The following is a 20802-nucleotide window of genomic DNA, read 5'->3' as shown; positions in this document are numbered from 1 at the left end:
TATGATGTTGACCTCAGGTAAACTCAGATAAATGAGGCGGTCAGACGGGGAGGAGGATACAGGAGATACAGTTTATAATTTACAGCGTTAAATGTAGAACATCAAAAATTAAATGACAATGCATGTAACGGGTGCCTTTATTTATTTATGTTTTATTGACACTTAAAGCATACACAACATAATAATATCGCAGAGGTTAAACATACAAACAGCTCGCAACAAAATGAAGAAGGAAAAAGGGTTAGTTAATCATAAGACTGGTGGGTGGTACATAAAAATGTTTTAAACGATTTTCATAAATTTAACCTCAGGTACATAAAATGAGACAAAATCAAGAACGTAAAGATTCAATTAAGAAGAGCCAGAAATCAAAACAGCTTTGGTCCGATCTTTCTAACAATCCTGTTTGAGCTCATTTCTTCAGAGATAACACAAAACCGTCCTCCTGGTCCCTCACAAACAGAAACCTCGGCGTCACATTCCTCAGCAGCGCAGAGTTCCAGAATATTTGCTCGGAGTGAGACATCTTCGCGTTTCTCCTGTCTGTGTCTTGACGTGGCGCCGGGCCGCCGCCATGTTGTTTTGCTTCGTTGTCAGCAGAGAGGAGCAGCAGCGGCAGCAGAGCGGAGGTGAGTGACACATTTACCTACATACAGAGACTTACCTGGACCCGACACACCTCCAACTTCACCTGGACTCAGTCAGCTCACCTGTCCGTCCGTCCTGTACCTGTCGGCGGTGTGATGTTCATGACGCAGCAGTTTATCTGCTCGGTTAGCAGCTGTTAGCTCCGAGGCTAACTGACCTGATACAATCTGTTTGTTTTGTTTATGTCGGAGTTAAAAAAAAATAAAACTTCAGGTTCAAGTGAGACTCTGACACATGTTCACCTTACCTGTGTGTGTCAGAGATGTACCTGCTGACGTCAGAGTGTCGCAGGGAAAAGAGCAGGCTGGACTTTAAATGTCAAAGTTAAAGATTAACAGTCATCTGATTAACGAGCAGCTCTGATTGATTATGACTGATGACGTCATTCTGTCTACTAAAACAAGATTTGTTAATTCCATGTGTGAGGTCATCTTTATTCATTTACTGCAGCTCTACAGTGACGTGCAGGTGTCCTGTGAGGTACCTGAGGTTGAAACATTAGTGGTCCTGTCCCTTTAAATGATCAGTGTCACTTTAACCTTCAGATTTCTGATAATGAGTTAATAACAGCTGATGAGTTTCTGTAAATGTGCAGAAAATTGAACGGGGTTTGGTTGGCGGTTCTCAGAGGAGACGCAGTGATGATGGAGAGCTGTTTGAGTTTTGATCAGACTGAATCTGATAAGAAAGATTTGATTACTAAATATCCTGATGGAGGTTTTCAGGGTTCACTCAGAGCTGCATCCAGGATCAGAGAAACGCGACTCCACCTCCTCTAGATGAGCCCCACCCAGCTGACAGACCACCAACCAAACCCTGTGCAAAGTCTGACGTATTTTAAAGCAGCGCTCATCTTTCTACCTTATCCATCCTTTAATTCTTTAATGCTTTAAGTGTGTTCAACATTATATATCTGAACTTCTTTAAAACGCTGCTCTGCAGACAGGAACCCAGCAGCAGGTACTGTTGGTGTGAAATCAGCAGGATTGAGGTTTAGTTTGCAGTTTAGTCTGAGGTCATGATTCTCTCAGAGAGAGAGAGAGAGAGAGCGCTAGTGTCACAGAGAGTTTCTGCAGGAGTCTGACCTTGTCCCCCACTGGCCCCCCCTTTCCTGCAGCTATTTCCTGATAGTGTGTCCGAACCCCCCCGTCTCCCAGCGTTGTCATGGCGACCTTCCCAGAGTACATCGCTTCGAACGAGGAGCGTGACGGTGTGCGGTTCAGCTGGAACGTGTGGCCTTCGTCCCGACTGGAGGCGACCCGGATGGTGGTCCCTGTGGCGTCTCTGTTCACGCCGCTGAAGGAGAGACCAGACCTGCCCCCGATCCAGTACGAACCAGTCCTCTGCAGCCGGGCCACCTGCCGTGCGGTGCTCAACCCGCTATGGTACGCATCACTGCACACACCTGGTGATGTCATAGACACGGGCAGAAAAAGGTTATAAGGTTACTCACCTGTCTCATTTTCACCTGTGTGTGTGTGTTACAGTCAGGTGGACTACAGAGCCAAACTGTGGGCGTGTAACTTCTGCTACCAGAGGAACCAGGTATACACACACACACACACACACACACACACAGAGCTCATATCAAAGTATCACAATGTTTACACACCCTGGGTTAGTATCAGAGTGTGTGTTTGTGTTTCAGTTTCCTCCGTCCTACGCCGGGATCTCTGAGGTGAACCAACCAGCAGAGCTGCTGCCTCAGTTCTCCACCATCGAGTACGTGGTCCAGGTAAGACCTAATGACAGCTACACACCAACAAACAGGAACACACACACACATACACATACACATACCACAGTAAGTGTAACTCACTGTGGTGTGTGTGTGTCCTCAGCGGGGTCCTCAGATGCCGCTGGTCTTCTTGTACGTGGTGGACACCTGTATGGAGGACGAGGACCTGCAGGCCCTGAAGGAGTCCCTGCAGATGTCTCTGTCCCTGCTGCCTCCCACGGCGCTCGTCGGCCTCATCACCTTCGGACGCATGGTTCAGGTCCATGAGCTCGGCTGTGAGGGGATCTCCAAGAGCTACGTGTTCAGAGGGACCAAAGACCTCAACGCCAAACAGTTGCAGGTACCAGACCCAGACCAGAACCAATGCACAGAAATGTTTCACTACAGAACTTTTGGGGAGTTTTCAGGAGTTTAGTGAAAACAGCTCCTGTTACTTATATTTTTAATTTACAGTTTCAACTCGTTTGTGATTTTCAGGAGATGCTCGGTCTGATGAAACCTTCAGCTGCTCAGGGACGAGGACCTCAAGCTGCCCCCCAGCCCCTGTCCAACAGGTACACATGTCTCTCTATCCTTGTGAGGACCCTGGTGACACTACAGAATCTGGCTCCTGTGATGATCTGGGATCTGAGTTTTTTTTCCTCAGAGACTGAGTCCTCTCTCACGGTCTGGAGTTTGTTCTCTCTACAGATTCCTTCAGCCGGTGCAGAAGATCGACATGAACCTGACTGACCTGTTGGGGGAGCTGCAGCGCGACCCCTGGCCCGTCACACAGGGGAAGAGGCCTCTGCGCTCGCTGGGTGTGGCCATGTCCATCGCTGTGGGGCTGCTGGAGGTAAGGGGGGTTTAGATTCATGAGCGTTGCTCGTTCCATGTACAGAGACTGTCGTCCTCAAAGCAGACAGCCCAGATTCACGTCTGACCTCTGACTCCTGTAATGTCCCTCTCTCTCTCCCTGCTCTCCCACTCTACCCCTCAGTGCACATTTCCAAACACGGGCGCTCGCATCATGACGTTCATCGGCGGCCCGGCCACGCAGGGGCCCGGCATGGTAGTGGGAGATGAACTGAAGACCCCCATCAGGTCCTGGCATGACCTCGAGAAGGACAACGCCAAGTTCATGAAGAAAGCCACCAAGGTGAGAGAGAAGTCGCTGAAATCTGTCGGCTTGCATGAAGCCGGAATAACAGGACACTGAAATTGTGTGTGTGTGTGTGTGTGTGTGTGTGTGTGTGTGTGTGTGTGTGTGTGTGTGTGTGTGTGTGTGTGTGTGTGTGTGTGTGTGTGTGTGTGTGTGTGTGTGTGTGTGTGTGTGTGTGTGTGTGTGTGTGTGTGTGTGTGTGTGTGTGTGTGTGTGTGTGTGTGTGTGTGTGTGTGTGTGTGTGGTAGCATTATGAGTCTCTAGCTAACAGAGCGTCCACTAACGGTCACATCATCGACATCTACGCCTGCGCTCTCGATCAGACCGGCCTGCTGGAGATGAAGTGCTGCTCCAACCATACAGGGTACACAAACATGCACACACACACACCACACGCTTTGAAGAGGCTTTAAAGTAAAGTGTTGAAGTATTTTCAGCATGTTGAAAAGAGAAATGTTAAGACTGAACGTGTCTTCACCTGACGTGATTGTGTGTTTGTGTCTTGCGCTCTCTGCAGAGGTTACATGGTGATGGCCGACTCCTTCAACACGTCTCTGTTCAAACAAACCTTCCAGAGAGTTTTCACCAAAGACGTGCAGGGCTCCTTTAAGATGGCCTTCGCGGCCACGCTGGAGGTCAAGGTACTAAATCAGCTGATCACCTGATCAATGACTGAATGTTTCATAGAGAGATCGTTTAGAAGCAGGTGTGTCCACCAGAGGGCGCTGGCAGGCTTAGATCCATTCCTGTCGTCTTTACTTTGATTTTGACTTTACTTCTTTTGATCCTTTTGTTATCAGAAGTTTAAATGTGCCGCACTGACACTGTGTGTCCTCAGGTGAACTGTCTTACTAACACCCACAGGCCCACCTGGCTCACCTGTCTGACAGGTGAATGATCTCACTGTTGTGTGTGTGTGTTTTTAATCAGACCTCCAGAGAGATCAAAGTATCAGGAGCCATCGGACCCTGTGTGTCTCTGAGCGCTAAAGGACCATGTGTGTCTGAGAACGTAAGCACCGCACACACACACACACACACGCATGTATGCACACACACGCATGTATGCACACACACGCACATAGACCCACACGCATGCACACACACACACACACACACACACACACACACACACACACACACACACACACCAGAGAATTTGAACCTTGATATGATTCTAGTAAAATCAAACTCTATAGATTCCTGTTTGAAGTCTTAGACGCCTGATATGAGATCATTTATAGTAAAAATTAAAAGAAAAACTCCGGCACGTTGCCTAGACTGTTTTTAGAGACGTGATATTAAAAAGAATCACTAACCTTGGACCCCGGTGTTGTACGACACTTCTTCTTCTGTGTTTCAGGAGATCGGCACAGGAGGAACGAGTCAGTGGAAGATCTGCGGTCTGGATCCCAGCACCACGCTGGCTCTTTACTTCGAGGTCGTGAACCAGGTAAGAACACTGTGGTGGTTTGAAGCTGCTGATTGGTCGATGTTATGATAACTGCTGCTGTGTTTAAATTACACTTCCACACTTAAAGAGGGCTTCGTTAAAATAAGCAGGTACAGTGAAATCATACTTAAAGAAACTAATTGTGAGCGTCATGCTGCAGAGACACCAACAGGGGGAGACAGAGAGCTGTGCTGGTTCAACTCTATAAGAGCAGCAGCTGAGGTTACAGATATTCAGGTGGAAGTTTGTTGGTGCAGACATCAAACCTGAGCACAGGTGAGTTCATGTTGAAACAGCAGCTCCACCATACCTGCTGAGGTTCACGAGATGTTTACTCCTTACATCATCCAGTCTGCAGCATTTGTTCTTTATGAAAGAAGAGTTCGCTGTAAAACCTCAAAGCTCACCAGCTGGATTTGTCCAGTCAGAAATATCGCATTACCTTTAGTATAAGTCACACTCACCTGACGAGTCACAAGTCCAGAGAAACTTCAGATTACAGGAAGAAAAGCCAAAAATATCTACAAAGCCTGATGTGCTCCTTTTTTTTTTAAGATTTATTTTTGGGATTTTTGTGCCTTTATAGTAGAGATAGGACTGTGGATAGAGTCGGAAATCAGGGAGAGAGAGAGTGGAATGACATGCGGGAAAGGAGCCACAGGCTGGATTTGAGCCCGGGCCGCCCACAAAAGCCTGATCTGCTTTTAATGAAGTTGCTGACCAGACTCGTCAGGTGTATGTGACACCTGGTAAGGTTTGGGTTTTTATAAATATGCACAGATCGGGGAAATCTGATACCGGTGTTAGTTTCCTGACTCCCACAATGCACCACGTTCTCTCATGTTTGACACAAGAATGAGTCAGAGTTTTTCCAACAGGGGACTTCATCTGATAGAAAACCTCTTCTCTGAATCAGTCGTTAGGGGAACTAGAGGTCAGCATCAAACAGTAGCTGAGTCTGTAGGGACCTGGGATAGGAACCGGAGGGGTGCTGATTCAAGTCCCAAAATACTTGGTCTGGTGGCTGGAACGCTGTCAGGGCGTCTCCCGAGTACTGCCGAGCCGCCATTGAGCAAGGCACCAAACCCCAACAGCTCTGGCGTGCAGCTCCACTGTGACATCTCTGAATTAATGCATGTCCACAGGTCCTGTGTGCATGATGTGTGTGTGTTTTAGGCCGATGTGTGTAAAATAAGTAAAGAATTAAATCATCTTTGCCACAAAAATAATCATCAGATCACCCCGCATTATTCTCCAATGATCTGATGTTAGTCTACAGGGCGGATATCGGCTGATACAGATGTTAAACTGGTGCGTAGTAGTTCTGCTGATGAAAACAAAGAAGATCATTGAGGCAGAGTCTCTGAACACGACGTCTTTATTATGATATTATTATTTTACAGCCTGAAGTCCAGCTCTTTGAATGAAACATCGGAAACACTTTGACTGAAACACTCTTTTTGCCGACTCGTTAAATCCTCCCACAAAAATGTCACATAGAAAAACAAACCATCTTCATGTGGAGTCCGAACCGTCGGATATATGTGTCACAGTGACATTTAAAATATTTCACCCTGACTCTTGGAGATAGCGTTTCTGCTTCCAAAAATCGCTGTGAATGAAAGCTCTGCGATAGGTGGAATGTATTTAGGTCATATGAAAATAGAAATGGAAAAGCTGAACTACATTTCCCATACTGCAGTGCATCACAGGTGTGTCTGTCACAGGTGGGTCTGGGGATAGTCTCTGTCTGTGGGCTAAGTGATGATGAGGAGGTTGAGCTCACATCCGGTGATCACGGTGGTGTTGTAGTTTCTGGTGAGGATGGCGGGCAGGATGCTGCTGTAGTCCTCGTGGTTGTGCTGATGCGATTGGCTGTGTCCAGGTGGAGGGCGGCGCTCTGGGGGCGGGACTCCAGAGGTGTCTCAGAACACAGGAACATTGAAATAAATCTGCTGATAAGGCGACGCACGGCTGCCCGGTACCTGCTGGAGATAGAAGTTTCTGTTTTACTCCTGCTCTACATCTCTTACTTGAGCTGTGATGTCCTACAGGTGTCACTTACGTCTGGGTCATACAGGTGATCCAAGGGTTGAGGGCGGAGCTGGTCAGAACCAGCCAGGCGGAGAGGGCAGAGGTCACAGCAGGACTCTGTTCACCACTGAATGTCTCGTACAGACACACTGAGATGTAGGGCAACCAGCACACCAACAAACACACTGAAACACACACACAGCAGACTGTGAGCACACACACGGGTATACATGACCACGCTGTCAGAACAACCTGAGGACCGACCTGCACACGTTCAGAGATGAGATGGTCTCATCTGACGAGTTACATCAACAAGTTACAAAGATCTATAAACCAGCTATTGAGGTTTGAGTACTGGTGTGGAAGGTCTGACAGCTAGTTGCCAGATGAGTTGCTGAGTTTTGGGGACTAGTTGCTGCAGAGGTGGGACTAGCTTAGTCTTTGAAACTTTTAACAAGTTGCTGAAGTCTGAGGACAAATTGGGGAGATCAACTTTCAAGGTCTTAAAACTTGCAGCAGACTTCTCTTGGACTAGAAGCAGCTAAGGATCATGGGTATTGTAGTTCTTGTAGCCGTCCACTGAACAGACAGAAACATTCTGACTTCTTTGAAACAAGATTGAATTAAGTGACTCTAATGGTAAAAACCTCACTCCTGTCGCCTGTGCTACTCCGTCTAAAAGCTGCGGCAGAGACCTTCAACCCTCCCCGTGGTTATGACATCAAAAATGACCAAATTGAGCCTAATGACAGTGAATCATGGCTGTAAATATAGAAGCTGAACCTCAGAGACAATCAGAGTGACCTTCAGATGTCCTTCTGCTCATCGGCTCATTCTGTAGCTCAGAGTTTCTCTCACACACATCATGTCTCTCTCTTCCTGTTGTCATGGCAACGGTTCCACCGTGTGTGTATTTGTGTGTGTTTTACGAGCGTGTTCACCGTGTTTGCACACTGACAGTTTGGCAGTAATCCTGACAGATTAACGGTAAACCCATCAGGCGTTTGAAACAGTTTGTGGCTCCTGTCCCTGATTTGAATCCTGCGGTGTTCCCAGAGTTTCCTCTGCACACACGAAGACATCTTGATTCTTTAAATGAAGATTTTTATGAAGCTCAAATCTAAATCACAGCTACAAACACACTAATGTTAAGGATGTCTGAAAACATGAAGGGGGTCGGTGTAAACTCTTAATTTGTCACATCTTACATTTTTAAATCGGGGAGAACAAAACAAAGATGTTTGAAGTTATTCAGCTTTTAATGAGTTAAAAAGTGACATTATAGGGGCACTGGTGGCGCAGTGGTTAGTGCGCACACCCCATGTATGGAGGCCATAGTACTCCAAGCGGGCAGCCCAGGTTCAAATCCAGCCTGTGGCTCCTTTCCTGCATATCATTCCCCACTCTCTCTCTCTCTCCCTGATCTCCCTGACTCTATCCACTGTCCTATCTCTCCATTAAAGGCACAAAAAGCCCAAAAATAAATCTTTAAACGTTACAACATTTTACACAGATTTGACGTTTCGGTACAGACACGTGTTGAATCCTCTGAGACGTTTCGGTTTCTGTGTGAGCTCACCTGAAGTGGTGACCATGACGACGGAGCTCCTCAGGTAGTTGTTAGCAGGAACGTAGTAGCAGTGCAGCTCGTTGCACATGAACGTCCCCCTCCTGGCCTGCTTCGTGGCCACGTAGACGATGTACCCGTACAGAGAGCACATGGTGATGATTGGCGCCACGATGCCTGCCAGCATCCACAGCAGGACAAAGCACCTGTCCTCAGGTGTAAAGTTGGGGCAACACAGGAAGCGAGATTCGCTGTAGACGTAGCTGCCGAAGCCCAGCAGGGGGAGGGCGGCGGTTACCAGACAGAAGAGCCAGACCAGGACCAGCATGGCTCGACTCCGCCCCCCCGTCCACACGCGGCTGTAGCTGAGGGCGAAGCAGATCTCAGTGAATTTGTTGACGGTGGCCCAGGTGAGCGAGTGCATGGAGGAGGTCTGCAGGAGAAGGAAGATGAAGCCGCTTCCCTGACAGAGGGCGCCCTCGCTGGCAAAACACGAAGACCAGGACAGACTGTTGTAGACCCCGAACGGGATGATGGAGAGTCCGAGAGCCAGGTCGCTGAGGCTGAAGCTCAGAGTGAGGCCCAGCGCGTCCGTACGCAGCTCCTTATTCAGGAGGAGAACCAGCAGGAGGAGGAGGTTCCCACAGACTGAAGCCATGCCGGACACCACCATCAGAGCGGCGTATAACATCCTCAGAGCGTCCGTCATATTCACAGGTCACAAAGTAGGTCAACGATTACATCACAGAGGAGACGGTGATATCAGAGGACGCTTGGAGACGAGGACTGACTGTCCACTAGATGGAGCTGTGATGAATCCCTGACTTTGTCTGGCTCTCAGCAGGTTACTGAGGTCATCTCATCTCCATGTGTGAGAACACAAACTCCACGGGCCAGCATCGGATACGGAGGATGTCCAACCTCCTCTTTCACAAACGTTTGTTTTCAGGTTAAAAGATGTGAAAGCTTAAACAGAAAGACCATCCTTTTAAAGATGCGGTCTGTCTTCGATGTATGAGCTCCTTCTTCACTCAGTCAGTCGATCAAACATCAGAGAGAGAAGGCGTTCAGTCGTCTCCAGCTGACTTGACGGCCTCCAGGTGTGTCTGTTTCCCTTCAAGAGGAAAACAACAGACGCACTACAGCTGGTAGTCAGAGTGAGAACACAGCAGCTGATCTCCAGTGTGACGCTCACTCCTGACCTCTCTCATATAAACAGACTCTATAAATCCAGAAGCTTCTGGTCTGAGAGCTGGTTGGACCTCAGTCAGCGCACAGATTACCTGAAGTCTATGAGTCACACAGAGAGCCCACAGTACCTGAGCACACCGCGGACACTTCACTGTGCATCTGCTCTAATCATCATCATCAGGAACATCTGAAACACAAACAGATTCAGGAACTTTATTTACGCTCACTTCCACATAAACTTTACAACACTGCCTTTTTACTGTCAGCTGATTTATATTTATTTGTATCATCTTCACAGTCTCTCCCAGCTTCTCTCTACACCTCGTCTCTCTCTGCTCTCATGTCAACCTGTACTGCACGTTTAATGTCTTCACTACATCTTCATCTGACCTGCTGCTGCTTAAACTCTGTGTGGCTGCTGTTCATGTCTCTCCTATCACTTCTTTTGTTTGACCTACCTCTCCCGTGTTTGCTGCTTCAGCTGACTTACTACCACTGGAGCTACCTTAGGTCTACTTGATCCTCCTCAGGGCCTCTTCAAACGACTTCAGTCTTTATTTGTTGTAGTGTACTTACGCCGCCTCTGCTGTCTTCTTCTGACTTTACAGCCAGGTTCAACAGCTCCCTGGTTCCTTGTCTTTGCTCCACAGTGGCTTACTCTCTCCTTGCACTGCTCAAACTCGCTTTAACTCTTCCCTTTCAAACCTTTTCATCCTCTGTCGTGACTTTAACGTTAAACCTGCTTCTTAAAACTTGGGTTCAGAGAGCACGGCAGAGCAGGAGCTCCACAAACACACATAGTCAGACACGCGCACACACACACACACACACACACACACACACACACACACACACACACACACACACACACACACACACACACACACACACACACACACACACACACACACACACACACACACAGCTGTTCTCCCCACTGGCTAGGCCATTCATATTAAAGGAGAGACGTCGCAGGGGCGTAAATATGGTACCTTCCACTGTGAGAGGCAGACTTGCTGTTTTTTATGGTCTTAACGGCCTCTTCATCGAGAGTCTTTATGAAACCGGATTTTAAAACAAAATCAAACGATATCCAGACCTGACAGTTCTAGACACCCAGTATTGGGTCATTTATCGGGTCTAAATGTCACAAATATACCGGAAACATTTTTGCCGTGGAAACATTGCTGATGTTTTTGTGAAATAAGACAGCTGGACGAAGTTTACCTTCAGTTTTTGGTCATTCAAACAAAGACGTCTAGATTTAAAGTGGAATTGTATTGAAGGTTAAAGTTCTGCTGTCATGACAACCTGATCCTCGACTGTGTTGACTGCTGCTTTGATTAAATGATACGCCTGCTCTCACGTCCCCTCTACGGTTTGTGATCGTCCATCTTCAGTCTTTAACCTTAGCCTGTCTTAGATTCGTCCTCTTTCCGAAGCGTTCTGTTTCTGCCTCTCTGATGAAGTCACAGTTTAAACGTCGTCCTCTGACATCACCCACACACCTCAGATATAAACAGTCAATCTTGCAGACCTCAGTCACCACACATGTCCTCTCACCTTAAGTTTGATGAGTCATAGTGAGGAGAAGAACCTGAATGCACCGTGTGATGTTCAAATGTTAGAAATCCATCTGTCTGCTCCACTGAAGGTCCACCCTGGACCCTCAAATGTGCCCCTGTTCTGCAACTGAAATCTCTGCTGTGATCCAGGAACCATCAGAGCGCTGATCAGTCCAGCATACAGCCTGAAAATCCACAAAGACTCTCACACACCTGTTACGCACACACAAACCTGTCGGCTCAGATTTTCTCCTCGGTTAGCATCAAGAGTCAAAGTAAAGAACGTGATGGTGTGAGATCGATCAGTTTGATCTTTAGGTTTGTTGTCTGGATCTGACTGAGAGTCTGCTCCGCTCTGAGTCTGACCATGGACTGCAGGGGGTGTGTGTGTGTGTGTGTGAGTCTCATGAGGCTGTGTTAACCATGGTGCACCTGTAAGTCACCTGCTGAGATGATGAGGAGAACACACGCATACACAAAGGATATTGGATGGCGTGCGTGCGTGCGTGCGTGCGTGCGTGCGTGCGTGCGTGCGTGCGTGCGTGCGTGCGTGCGTGCGTGCGTGCGTGCGTGCGTTTGTGTGTGCGTGTGTCACACTGCCTCCCTCAGGTAATAACGGGTGTGCAGGTTTGTAATCATCATCTTCGGACTCGGAGGAGCTCAGGTTGGGTTATGATGTGTTGCAGCCAATCAGATGCCTGTAATCATGATGGATATAAATATATATAAGCTTTATTTAAACTGGTAATCTTAAACAAACAGAGTTCACATTTAGAATGAGTCCAAAGATCGACTCTGTAACTGATTAACATCCAGAGAATAACTGTTTGTGCTCCCTACTGAGAGCCCGTGTTATCTCTCTGACCTGTTTCTAATTACAAGCTGATGGAGAAACAGTTTGTTTATGTTTGAAGCTTCTTTAATATATCTCAGTATGAGATAAGAACGCTGGGAAAAAACAAAAAGAGCACAAAAATGATGTAAAAGTTGTTCAAAGTGTGTGTCTGTTAGGGGAGGAAATCACCAGAGGCCCCACGATACGATATCATCATGATTTTGTGATATGCTGAGGCTCGCGATACAATATATTGCAATTTTTTAACTGCATATTTTGTCCACAAAACTAAACTAAATCAAGAACTGTTTGGCCAGGGGCGTGCTGGTGGCGCAGTGGCAGGGCACTGCTTGAGACTCTCGTCTCGAGCGGTATGCCCGGGTTCGCTTCCACTCGTGGCCCCTTTCCGCATGTCATTCCCCGCTCTCTCTTCCTGGTTTCCGACTCTATCCACTGTCCTCCCTCTGAATTAAAGGCACGAAAAAGCCCAAAATAAATCTTAAAAAAAGAAAAAAAAGAACTGTTTGGTCAAATAAGAAAAAATGCTCAGTCTATTCATCTCACTTCAGTCTTCTTATTTCTACACAATGAGAGTCGAGCCCACAGACTGACCAACACTGTGATGAAACTAAAACCCTGCATGAACTTCACAATCTGAACTGTTGGTATTTAAGTCTTCATACCCCACACCAGTGTACAGTGTGTGTCTGTACAGTGTAGTGTGTGTGTCTGCACAGTGTGTCTGCACAGTGTACACTGTGTGTCTGTACAGTGTGTCTTCACAGTGTGTCTGCACAGTGTACAGTGTGTGTCTGCACACTGTACACTGTGTGTCTGTACAGTGTGTCTGTACAGTGTACAATGTGTGTCTGCACAGTGTACAATGTGTGTCTGCACAGTGTACTGTGTGTCTGCACAGTGTGTCTGCACAGTGTGTCTGCACAGTGTGTCTGCACAGTGTGTCTGTACAGTGTACAGTGTGTCTGCACAGTGTGTCTGCACAGTGTGTCTGCACAGTGTGTCTGCACAGTGTGTCTGTACAGTGTGTCTGCACAGTGTGTCTGTACAGTGTACAGTGTGTCTGTACAGTGTGTCTGCACAGTGTGTCTGCACAGTGTGTCTGTACAGTGTACAGTGTGTCTACAGTGTGTCTGCACAGTGTGTCTGCACAGTGTGTCTGCACAGTGTACAGTGTGTCTGTACAGTGTGTCTGCACGGTGTACTGTGTGTCTGCACAGTGTATAATGTGTGTCTGCACAGTGTATAATGTGTGTCTGCACAGTGTATACTGTGTGTCTGCACAGTGTATAATGTGTGTCTGCACTGTGTCTGCACAGTGTATAATGTGTGTCTGCACAGTGTATACTGTGTGTCTGCACAGTGTATAATGTGTGTCTGCACAGTGTATAATGTGTGTCTGCACAGTGTACACTGTGTGTCTGCACAGTGTATACTGTGTGTCTGCACAGTGTACAGTGTGTCTGCACAGTGTATACTGTGTGTCTGCACAGTGTACAATGTGTGTCTGCGCAGTGTATACTGTGTGTCTGCGCAGTGTATACTGTGTGTCTGCGCAGTGTACAATGTGTGTCTGCGCAGTGTATACTGTGTGTCTGCGCAGTGTATACTGTGTGTCTGGACAGTGTACAGTGTGTCTGCACAGTGTATACTGTGTGTCTGGACAGTGTACAGTGTGTCTGCACAGTGTATACTATGTGTCTGGACAGTGTACAGTGTGTCTGCACAGTGTATACTATGTGTCTGCACAGTGTATACTATGTGTCTGCGCAGTGTATACTGTGTGTCTGTGCAGTGTGTGTCTCCTCTATTTATTGATTATTGATCTGTGATTGATTGATGAGTCCTGCTGTGTTTGTGTATTTCAGCACAACGCTCCGATCCCTCAGGGCGGGCGAGGAGCGATCCAGTTCGTCACTCAGTACCAACACTCATCAGGACAGAGACGCATCAGAGTCACCACCACGGCCAGGAAGTATGAACCACACATGCGCACACACGCACGCGCACACGCACACGCACACACACACACACACTTAAACTTGCCTCTCCTCTCCTCTTCTTCTCCCCCTCCTCCCCAGCTGGGCGGATGCTCAGACTCAGATTCAGAGCATTGCAGCGTCCTTTGACCAGGAAGCAGCGGCCATCTTGATGGCGAGGTTAGCGGTGTACCGGGCGGAGACGGAGGAAGGTCCTGACGTACTTCGCTGGTTAGACAGACAGCTGATCAGACTGGTGAGTGAAGGGTTAATGCTGATTATTGATCACATGATGTTAACATGAGTAAAGATATTAATGTTTGATTGTTGTTTGTTTGTGCTCAGTGTCAGAAGTTTGGAGATTATCACAAAGACGATCCAAACTCTTTTAGGTTCTCTGAGACCTTCTCACTCTACCCTCAGGTGAACAACATCCCTTAATACTCTGATACTGTTTTACCTGTATTAAATCACCTGCTAAACAGTTATCAATAAACACCCTGTTCAAGTCTCTCTGTTGGTTTACCTGTTAGATGATGTTACACCTGTTAGCTGATGTTACACCTGTTAGCTGATGTTACACCTGTTAGCTGAGGTGTTACCTGTTAGCTGATGTGTTACCTGACGTGTTACCTGTTACCTGAGGTGTTACCTGTTAGCTGATGTTTCACCTGTTAGCTTAAGGTGTTAACTGTTTGCAGAGGTGTTACCTGTTAGCTGTAGTGTTACCTGTTAGCTGAGGTGTTATCTGTTAGCTGAGGTGTTATCTGTAACCTGCTGTTAATTGTTTTTTTTTTTTTTCAGTTCATGTTCCACCTGCGGCGCTCTCCGTTCCTGCAGGTGTTCAACAACAGTCCTGATGAGAGCTCGTATTACAGACACCAGTTTAACAGACAGGACCTGACTCAGGCTCTCATCATGATCCAACCTGTGCTCTACGCCTACTCCTTCAACGGACCACCTGAGGTGCGCACACACACACACACACACACACACACACACACACACACACACACACACACACACACACACACACACACACACACACACACACACACACAACTGTTCCTTCAGTTCTTCTGTGCACACCTGTATAATCTCCTCTACCTACCTGTGCTCTCTTTAAATACATTGATTACTTTATGTGTATATATTTGTAAACAGTTCAGATCTTTTTTTTCTATAAAACTTTTTCATATATTTTCTATTTTCACCTGAGCACGACTTTATTCACTCACTTGTGAATTTACCTTTACACCCCACACCTGTGCTCTTTGTACACATGTATTTATATTGATGTGTTGTTCTAGAATACTTTAATAACTTTGAATCCCTGAACACTTCTATACTGATATATTTTAATGCTAATAAACATTTGTGTGTGTTTCAGCCCGTCCTGTTGGACAGCAGCAGCATCCTGCCTGATAGAATCCTGCTGATGGACACGTTCTTCCAGATCCTCATCTACCACGGAGAGGTACACACACACACACACACACACACACACACACACACACACACTTAATCAGCTACTTGTGTGTGTGTGTGTTTTTAATAATCAGTGTTTGAGGTTAAACAGCAGCTGTGATTATTTATGATCACATGTCAGCAGGTCGTCAATGATTAAAATGATTATATTTAATTATATAATATAAATGAATAGGGAAACGGTCTCTATGACAACAAGACGATGACATCAGTCAGAGTTTATAACTGACAAAATAATTACATGTCATATATCAAAAGTTAATAAATGAAGAGTTTAAAGTGTTCGTCATAATCACCTTCAAACATTTAACAATAGAATATGATTATAATAATGATGTCATTATTCCCTGCTCTCTGTCTGTCAGGCTGGTTACAATGTACAGTGTTATTATTCCCTGCCCCCTGTCTGTCAGACTGGTTATAATCTACAGTGTTATTATTCCCTGCTCTCTGCCTGTCAGGCTGGTTACAATCTACAATGTTACTATTCCCTGCTCTCTGTCTGTCAGACTGGTTATAATCTACAGTGTTATTATTCCCTGCTCTCTGCCTGTCAGGCTGGTTACAATCTACAGTGTTATTATTCCTTGCTCTCTGTCTGTCAGACTGGTTATAATCTACAGTGTTATTATTCCCTGCTCTCTGTCTGTCAGACGGTGGCTCAGTGGAGGAAGGCAGGTTATCAGGAAATGCCAGAGTATGAAAACTTCAAACACCTCCTTCAGGCTCCCGTAGACGATGCTCAGGAGCTGCTGCACACTCGCTTTCCCATGCCGAGATATATCGACACTGAGCACGGAGGCAGCCAGGTGGGGGCGCCAAAACAAACATATACGGATATACGATTAATACCAAGTGCCTGATGATCATTTATTTAATGATGTTAATGTTTCCAGGCTCGTTTCCTGCTCTCCAAAGTGAACCCCTCTCAGACTCATAACAACATGTACGCCTGGGGTCAGGTGAGTCGCTAACCTTTACCTTTTACCTTCAGACTGCCTGTGTTGTACCTGTCCTGATATTCTGTGTTGTACCTGTCCCAATGTTCTGTTTGGAACCTCTCCTGATGTTCTGTTTGGAACCTGTTTGGAACCTGTCCTGATGTTCTGTGTTGTACCTGTCCTGATGTTCTGTGTTGTACCTGTCCTGATATTCTGTGTTGTACCTGTTTCAATGTTCTGTTTGGAACCTGTCCCGATGTTCTGTTTGGAACCTGTCCTGATATTCTGTGTTGTACCTGTTTCAATGTTCTGTTTGGAACCTGTCCTGATGTTCTGTGTTGTACCTGTCCTGATGTTCTGTTTGGAACCTGTCCTGATGTTCTGTGTTGTACCTGTCCTGTTGTTCTGTGTTGTACCTGTCCTGATGTTCTGTGTTGTACCTGTCCTGATGTTCTGTGTGGAACCTGTCCTGATGTTCTGTGTTGTACCTGTCCTGATGTTCTGTGTTGTACCTGTCCTGATGTTCTGTGTGGAACCTGTCCTGATGTTCTGTGTTGTACCTGTCCTGATATTCTGTGTGGAACCTGTCCTGATGTTCTGTGTTGTACCTGTCCTGATGTTCTGTCTGGAACCTGTCCTGATGTTCTGTCTGGAACCTGTCCTGATGTTCTGTGTTGTACCTGTCCTGGTGTTCTGTGTTGAACCTGTCCTGATGTTCTGTGTTGTACCTGTCCTGATGTTCTGTGTTGAACCTGTCCTGATGTTCTGTGTTGTACCTGTCCTGATGTTCTGTGTTGAACCTGTCCTGATGTTCTGTGTTGTACCTGTCCTGATGTTCTGTCTGGAACCTGTCCAGATGTTCTGTGTTGAACCTGTCCTGATGTTCTGTGTTGTACCTGTCCTGATGTTCTGTGTTGTACCTGTCCTGATGTCCTCCCTCTCTCCTCCTGCAGGAGTCGGGAGCCCCCATCCTCACTGATGACGTCAGCCTGCAGGTGTTCATGGATCACCTGAAGAAACTGGCCGTCTCCAGCGCTGCCTGATCTCACCTGGCGCCTCTTCTATCTGTGTTTTGTTTATTCTTTTATCTTTTCATTTGCTGCCTGTGTTTCCATGACAAAAAACTAATTAACAAGCCAACCCAGTCTGCCTTTTCCTGTCACCAGTCCAATTCCCTTCAGCCAATCAGCTGCAGGCTCTGATCCCAGACAACCAATAGAGACACGTGTAACATCCTGACCTGTCAGACTCTCTTTTAAACATGCTGCCTTTAAAACACCTGAAGAAGAAGAGTCCTGTCTGAAACGCGCACAGGATGTTTTATTTTGAAGGAGCCGATCAGTCTGTTCACATAATAAGTGTTCATCAGTATTTCCTCCCTGCAGCTTCATCAACGTTTTTCTTTATTCACCTCAAACTTTGATTGATTGATAAAACCTCTTGGGCCCCATGTCCACCTGGCGTGTTTATCGAGCAGGATAAGTGCTGGCTGTGCGCTCTGCGGTGTTTGGATGAAGCGTTTGCGCTGAGAATAAAGCACTGCACGTGCGTCCTGTCTCCATGACAACAGTCTCTTAAAAAATGGCCGCTGTATGACCGACTCTGTTCTGTTTCTTTTTATTGTGTTTTATATATTTCCTTCACTCAAACGGAGGTTTGACCTCCGACTTAGTCTCGACAAGGAGCGAGGACGATGTGGTTACTGGACACGAAAATAAGGAGAATATCTTTTATTTTGAAAAGAGCATCTTCAGCGGCATTCTGAAAAGTTGTATGTTTTTCATCTCGGAGCAGCCCCACAAAAAGGTTGGAGCGCTGGTAAAAAAAGAAAAAACGCTGGGCGCTTCGCTTGGTCTCTTAGCGGCTGATGCTGCTGCTGTGAACGCTCTCTGCTCGTAAAAAAACAATTGAAAAAAGATGCTGGCGCTCAGAAAAAACACCCAGGTGGACACTGGGACAGGGCCTGAGTGATATGAAGCAGCAGGACGTTTGGCCTGTGAGCAGAAACTGAACACATTAATCAATCAATAACTTGGCGTTATGTTGATGAAGGCGTGCTTTAGATCCAGTTAGTTGGTCAATCGAATTTCAAAATAAAATCCATCAAGGTAAAAAGTCAGCAGGCGTGATCCTCCCTGATATTTTTATTCAGTCACTCCAGAAACATTTCAACAAGGTGTGGAAACATTCAAAACCCGTCCATGTTTTTATGTTAACTCGTGTGAAACCAGTTTATTTATTAACGGATCAAATCAAAACTTCAATCTGTGTGAGCGTTTATCTGCAGCTCGACTCATCATTCAAATAAGAAATGATCCAACATGGTTTGTCTGGGACTCTTTGTGTTGCCGTGGTAACCAACAGGTTGACTAGAATAGTTTGAAAGTTAAGATGCTGGTATCATGACGACCTGACGTGTGAACGATACTTAGAGGAAAAAAATGGACTTCCTGTTTCTTTCAGAGGTTATAATAAAGATAATAATGAAACATTTAAAGACGTGAAGCACTGAGTACAAAGGAGATCAAACTGCGAGCTGATCGACTGCAGGCGGGAGGTGAACCAATAAACACTTCAGAACAGCTTCGTCCAATCAGAGCAGCTCCGGTTGTGATGATGGGTCAGCTGACGTGACATCAGAACAGCTGTTTGTTGTCCCTCTCCCCCCCCCCCCTTGATGATGACATCATGAAGAGAGCCACCCCCTCCTGATCTGTTAGTTTCTCTTTAAAGCCATTGAACACTAAACGTCGTGCACACGAACGTTTTCTTTTTGTTTCTAATAAAAGTGGAGAAAATAAAAATCTGTGTTTGTGATTCTTCTGAAACATTCAGACATGACGACGAGACAGCAGAAGCATACTGACAGAGTCCTTCACACTGTGGAGATTTCATTTCTTCTCTCTCTAAATATCTGACTGTAATTATGACTAACTACCTTTTGGATTTCTACGGTGCGCCAGAAGCCGTAGAATATTTTTTTAATTAGGCCTAGTACACCTACTTCAGGGGCTCCGTCGATTTTTATTTTTTTATTTTGTTTTAGTGACGGTGCCTCTCAGTCCTCTCCTGGAAATAAATTAATGGTTTTTTTATTGCTTTATTGCAGTTTGTTATACAACTGGGAAGTGTTTGTGTGTGTGTGTGTGTGTGCGCGCAAGTATGATCTTATATCACCTGGGCTAATGAACTGTGGCACACCTGAGCGTCACCTGCAGCGTCACCTGCAGGTGAGCGTCACCTACAGGTGAGCAGGTGGCACACATCTCTCCCCTGCAGGTGAGCGTCACCTACAGGTGAGCGTCACCTACAGGTGAGCAGGTGGCACACATCTCTCCCCTGCAGGTGAGTGTCACCTACAGGTGAGCAGGTGGCACACATCTCTCCCCTGCAGGTGAGCAGGTGAAGCCTCACCCATACAGCCCACCATGTTACTGTTTTCCTTTGAATCCCCGGCTCTGATAAAGAAGCGGACAGTGTTTATAATCACAGCTGTGTCACCTGTAAATGTGAGAACGCTGTACCCTGACTATAGATGAGGTCCAGCAGGGGGCAGCACACCTCCACCTGACTCTAACCATGTCTCCTGTCTCCGTCGTCTGACCCTCCTCCCTGACTCTGTATCCGTGGCGATGACCCTTCCCTTTGTTCTGTCTGCCTCTGTTGCCGTGGTGACGCCCCTCCATCAGCTGAAACAAACACCTCTATAAAAACAGACACCCGCCTCCAGGTTTTCAGTGCTGTTACCATGGAGATGCTCACCCAGGTGATGCTCCTGCAAACAAAATAAAACAGATGGATAGGCGACACTACTTTATCATGAGGATGTTTGATTTTCCTTAGACTGAAGTGTTTTAAACCTGCATTCTCTTTAATGTCCAGCAGGGGGTAAAAAACCTGATTCCATGAAAGTCTATGATAAAACATTTTCAACTGTGAGTTGATTTCTTCCCTCAGTAAACATTTAACTGATGTTCATGGTCTCAATCTTTAGTTTCAAGTCTTCTTCACCACAGCCTGATGTTCAGTTTGTCAATTATGGTCCAATTAGAGTCACAGAGACCAGGAAGAAGGAGGGGTTAGGGGCGGGGCTACCTGGGATTGACCAGTCGCTACCATGGTTACCTGCAAAAAGTTTTTATCACTGTTTGGTTGATGGCTGTTCATGTTTTCAGGAAGAATGATTTTGTGTAAGGAAGTGACCA

The 20802-nt window shown here is 46.4% G+C and overlaps 2 protein-coding genes across 3 annotated transcripts; one reads left to right on the top strand and one right to left on the bottom strand.

Moving 5' to 3' along the window:
• Positions 1 to 487: 487 nt before the first annotated feature.
• sec23a (Sec23 homolog A, coat complex II component) lies at positions 488 to 19401 on the top strand. Its single transcript, XM_020653720.3, has 20 exons — positions 488 to 629; positions 1766 to 2033; positions 2136 to 2193; positions 2297 to 2383; positions 2490 to 2726; positions 2864 to 2940; positions 3077 to 3221; positions 3366 to 3524; positions 3776 to 3891; positions 4045 to 4168; positions 4458 to 4538; positions 4890 to 4979; positions 14058 to 14164; positions 14271 to 14424; positions 14514 to 14591; positions 14973 to 15134; positions 15559 to 15645; positions 16310 to 16465; positions 16553 to 16618; positions 17551 to 19401. The coding sequence occupies exons 2-20, from the start codon at positions 1813 to 1815 to the stop codon at positions 17638 to 17640; spliced, it is 2295 nt and encodes a 764-aa protein (XP_020509376.1). The 5' UTR covers positions 488 to 629; positions 1766 to 1812; the 3' UTR covers positions 17641 to 19401.
• Positions 6340 to 11509, bottom strand: LOC109998823 (adenosine receptor A3). Of its 2 annotated transcripts, none has more exons than XM_020653722.3 (4): positions 11335 to 11509; positions 8593 to 9958; positions 7045 to 7198; positions 6340 to 6964 (listed from the first exon to the last, which is right to left on the bottom strand). In XM_020653722.3, exons 2-4 carry the CDS (start codon positions 9287 to 9289, stop codon positions 6775 to 6777), a joined length of 1041 nt encoding a protein of 346 aa, XP_020509378.1. In that variant the 5' UTR covers positions 9290 to 9958; positions 11335 to 11509; the 3' UTR covers positions 6340 to 6774. The 2 variants fall into 2 exon arrangements, with proteins under 2 accessions (XP_020509378.1, XP_020509377.1); XM_020653721.3 differs by having other exon boundaries at positions 6340 to 6967; positions 11335 to 11508.
• Positions 19402 to 20802: the final 1401 nt, after the last annotated feature.

This window comes from Labrus bergylta, chromosome 18 (assembly GCF_963930695.1).
Source record: "Labrus bergylta chromosome 18, fLabBer1.1, whole genome shotgun sequence".
Classification (NCBI taxonomy): Eukaryota; Metazoa; Chordata; class Actinopteri; order Labriformes; family Labridae; genus Labrus; species Labrus bergylta.
This window is presented reverse-complemented; position numbering and strand designations above follow the sequence as displayed.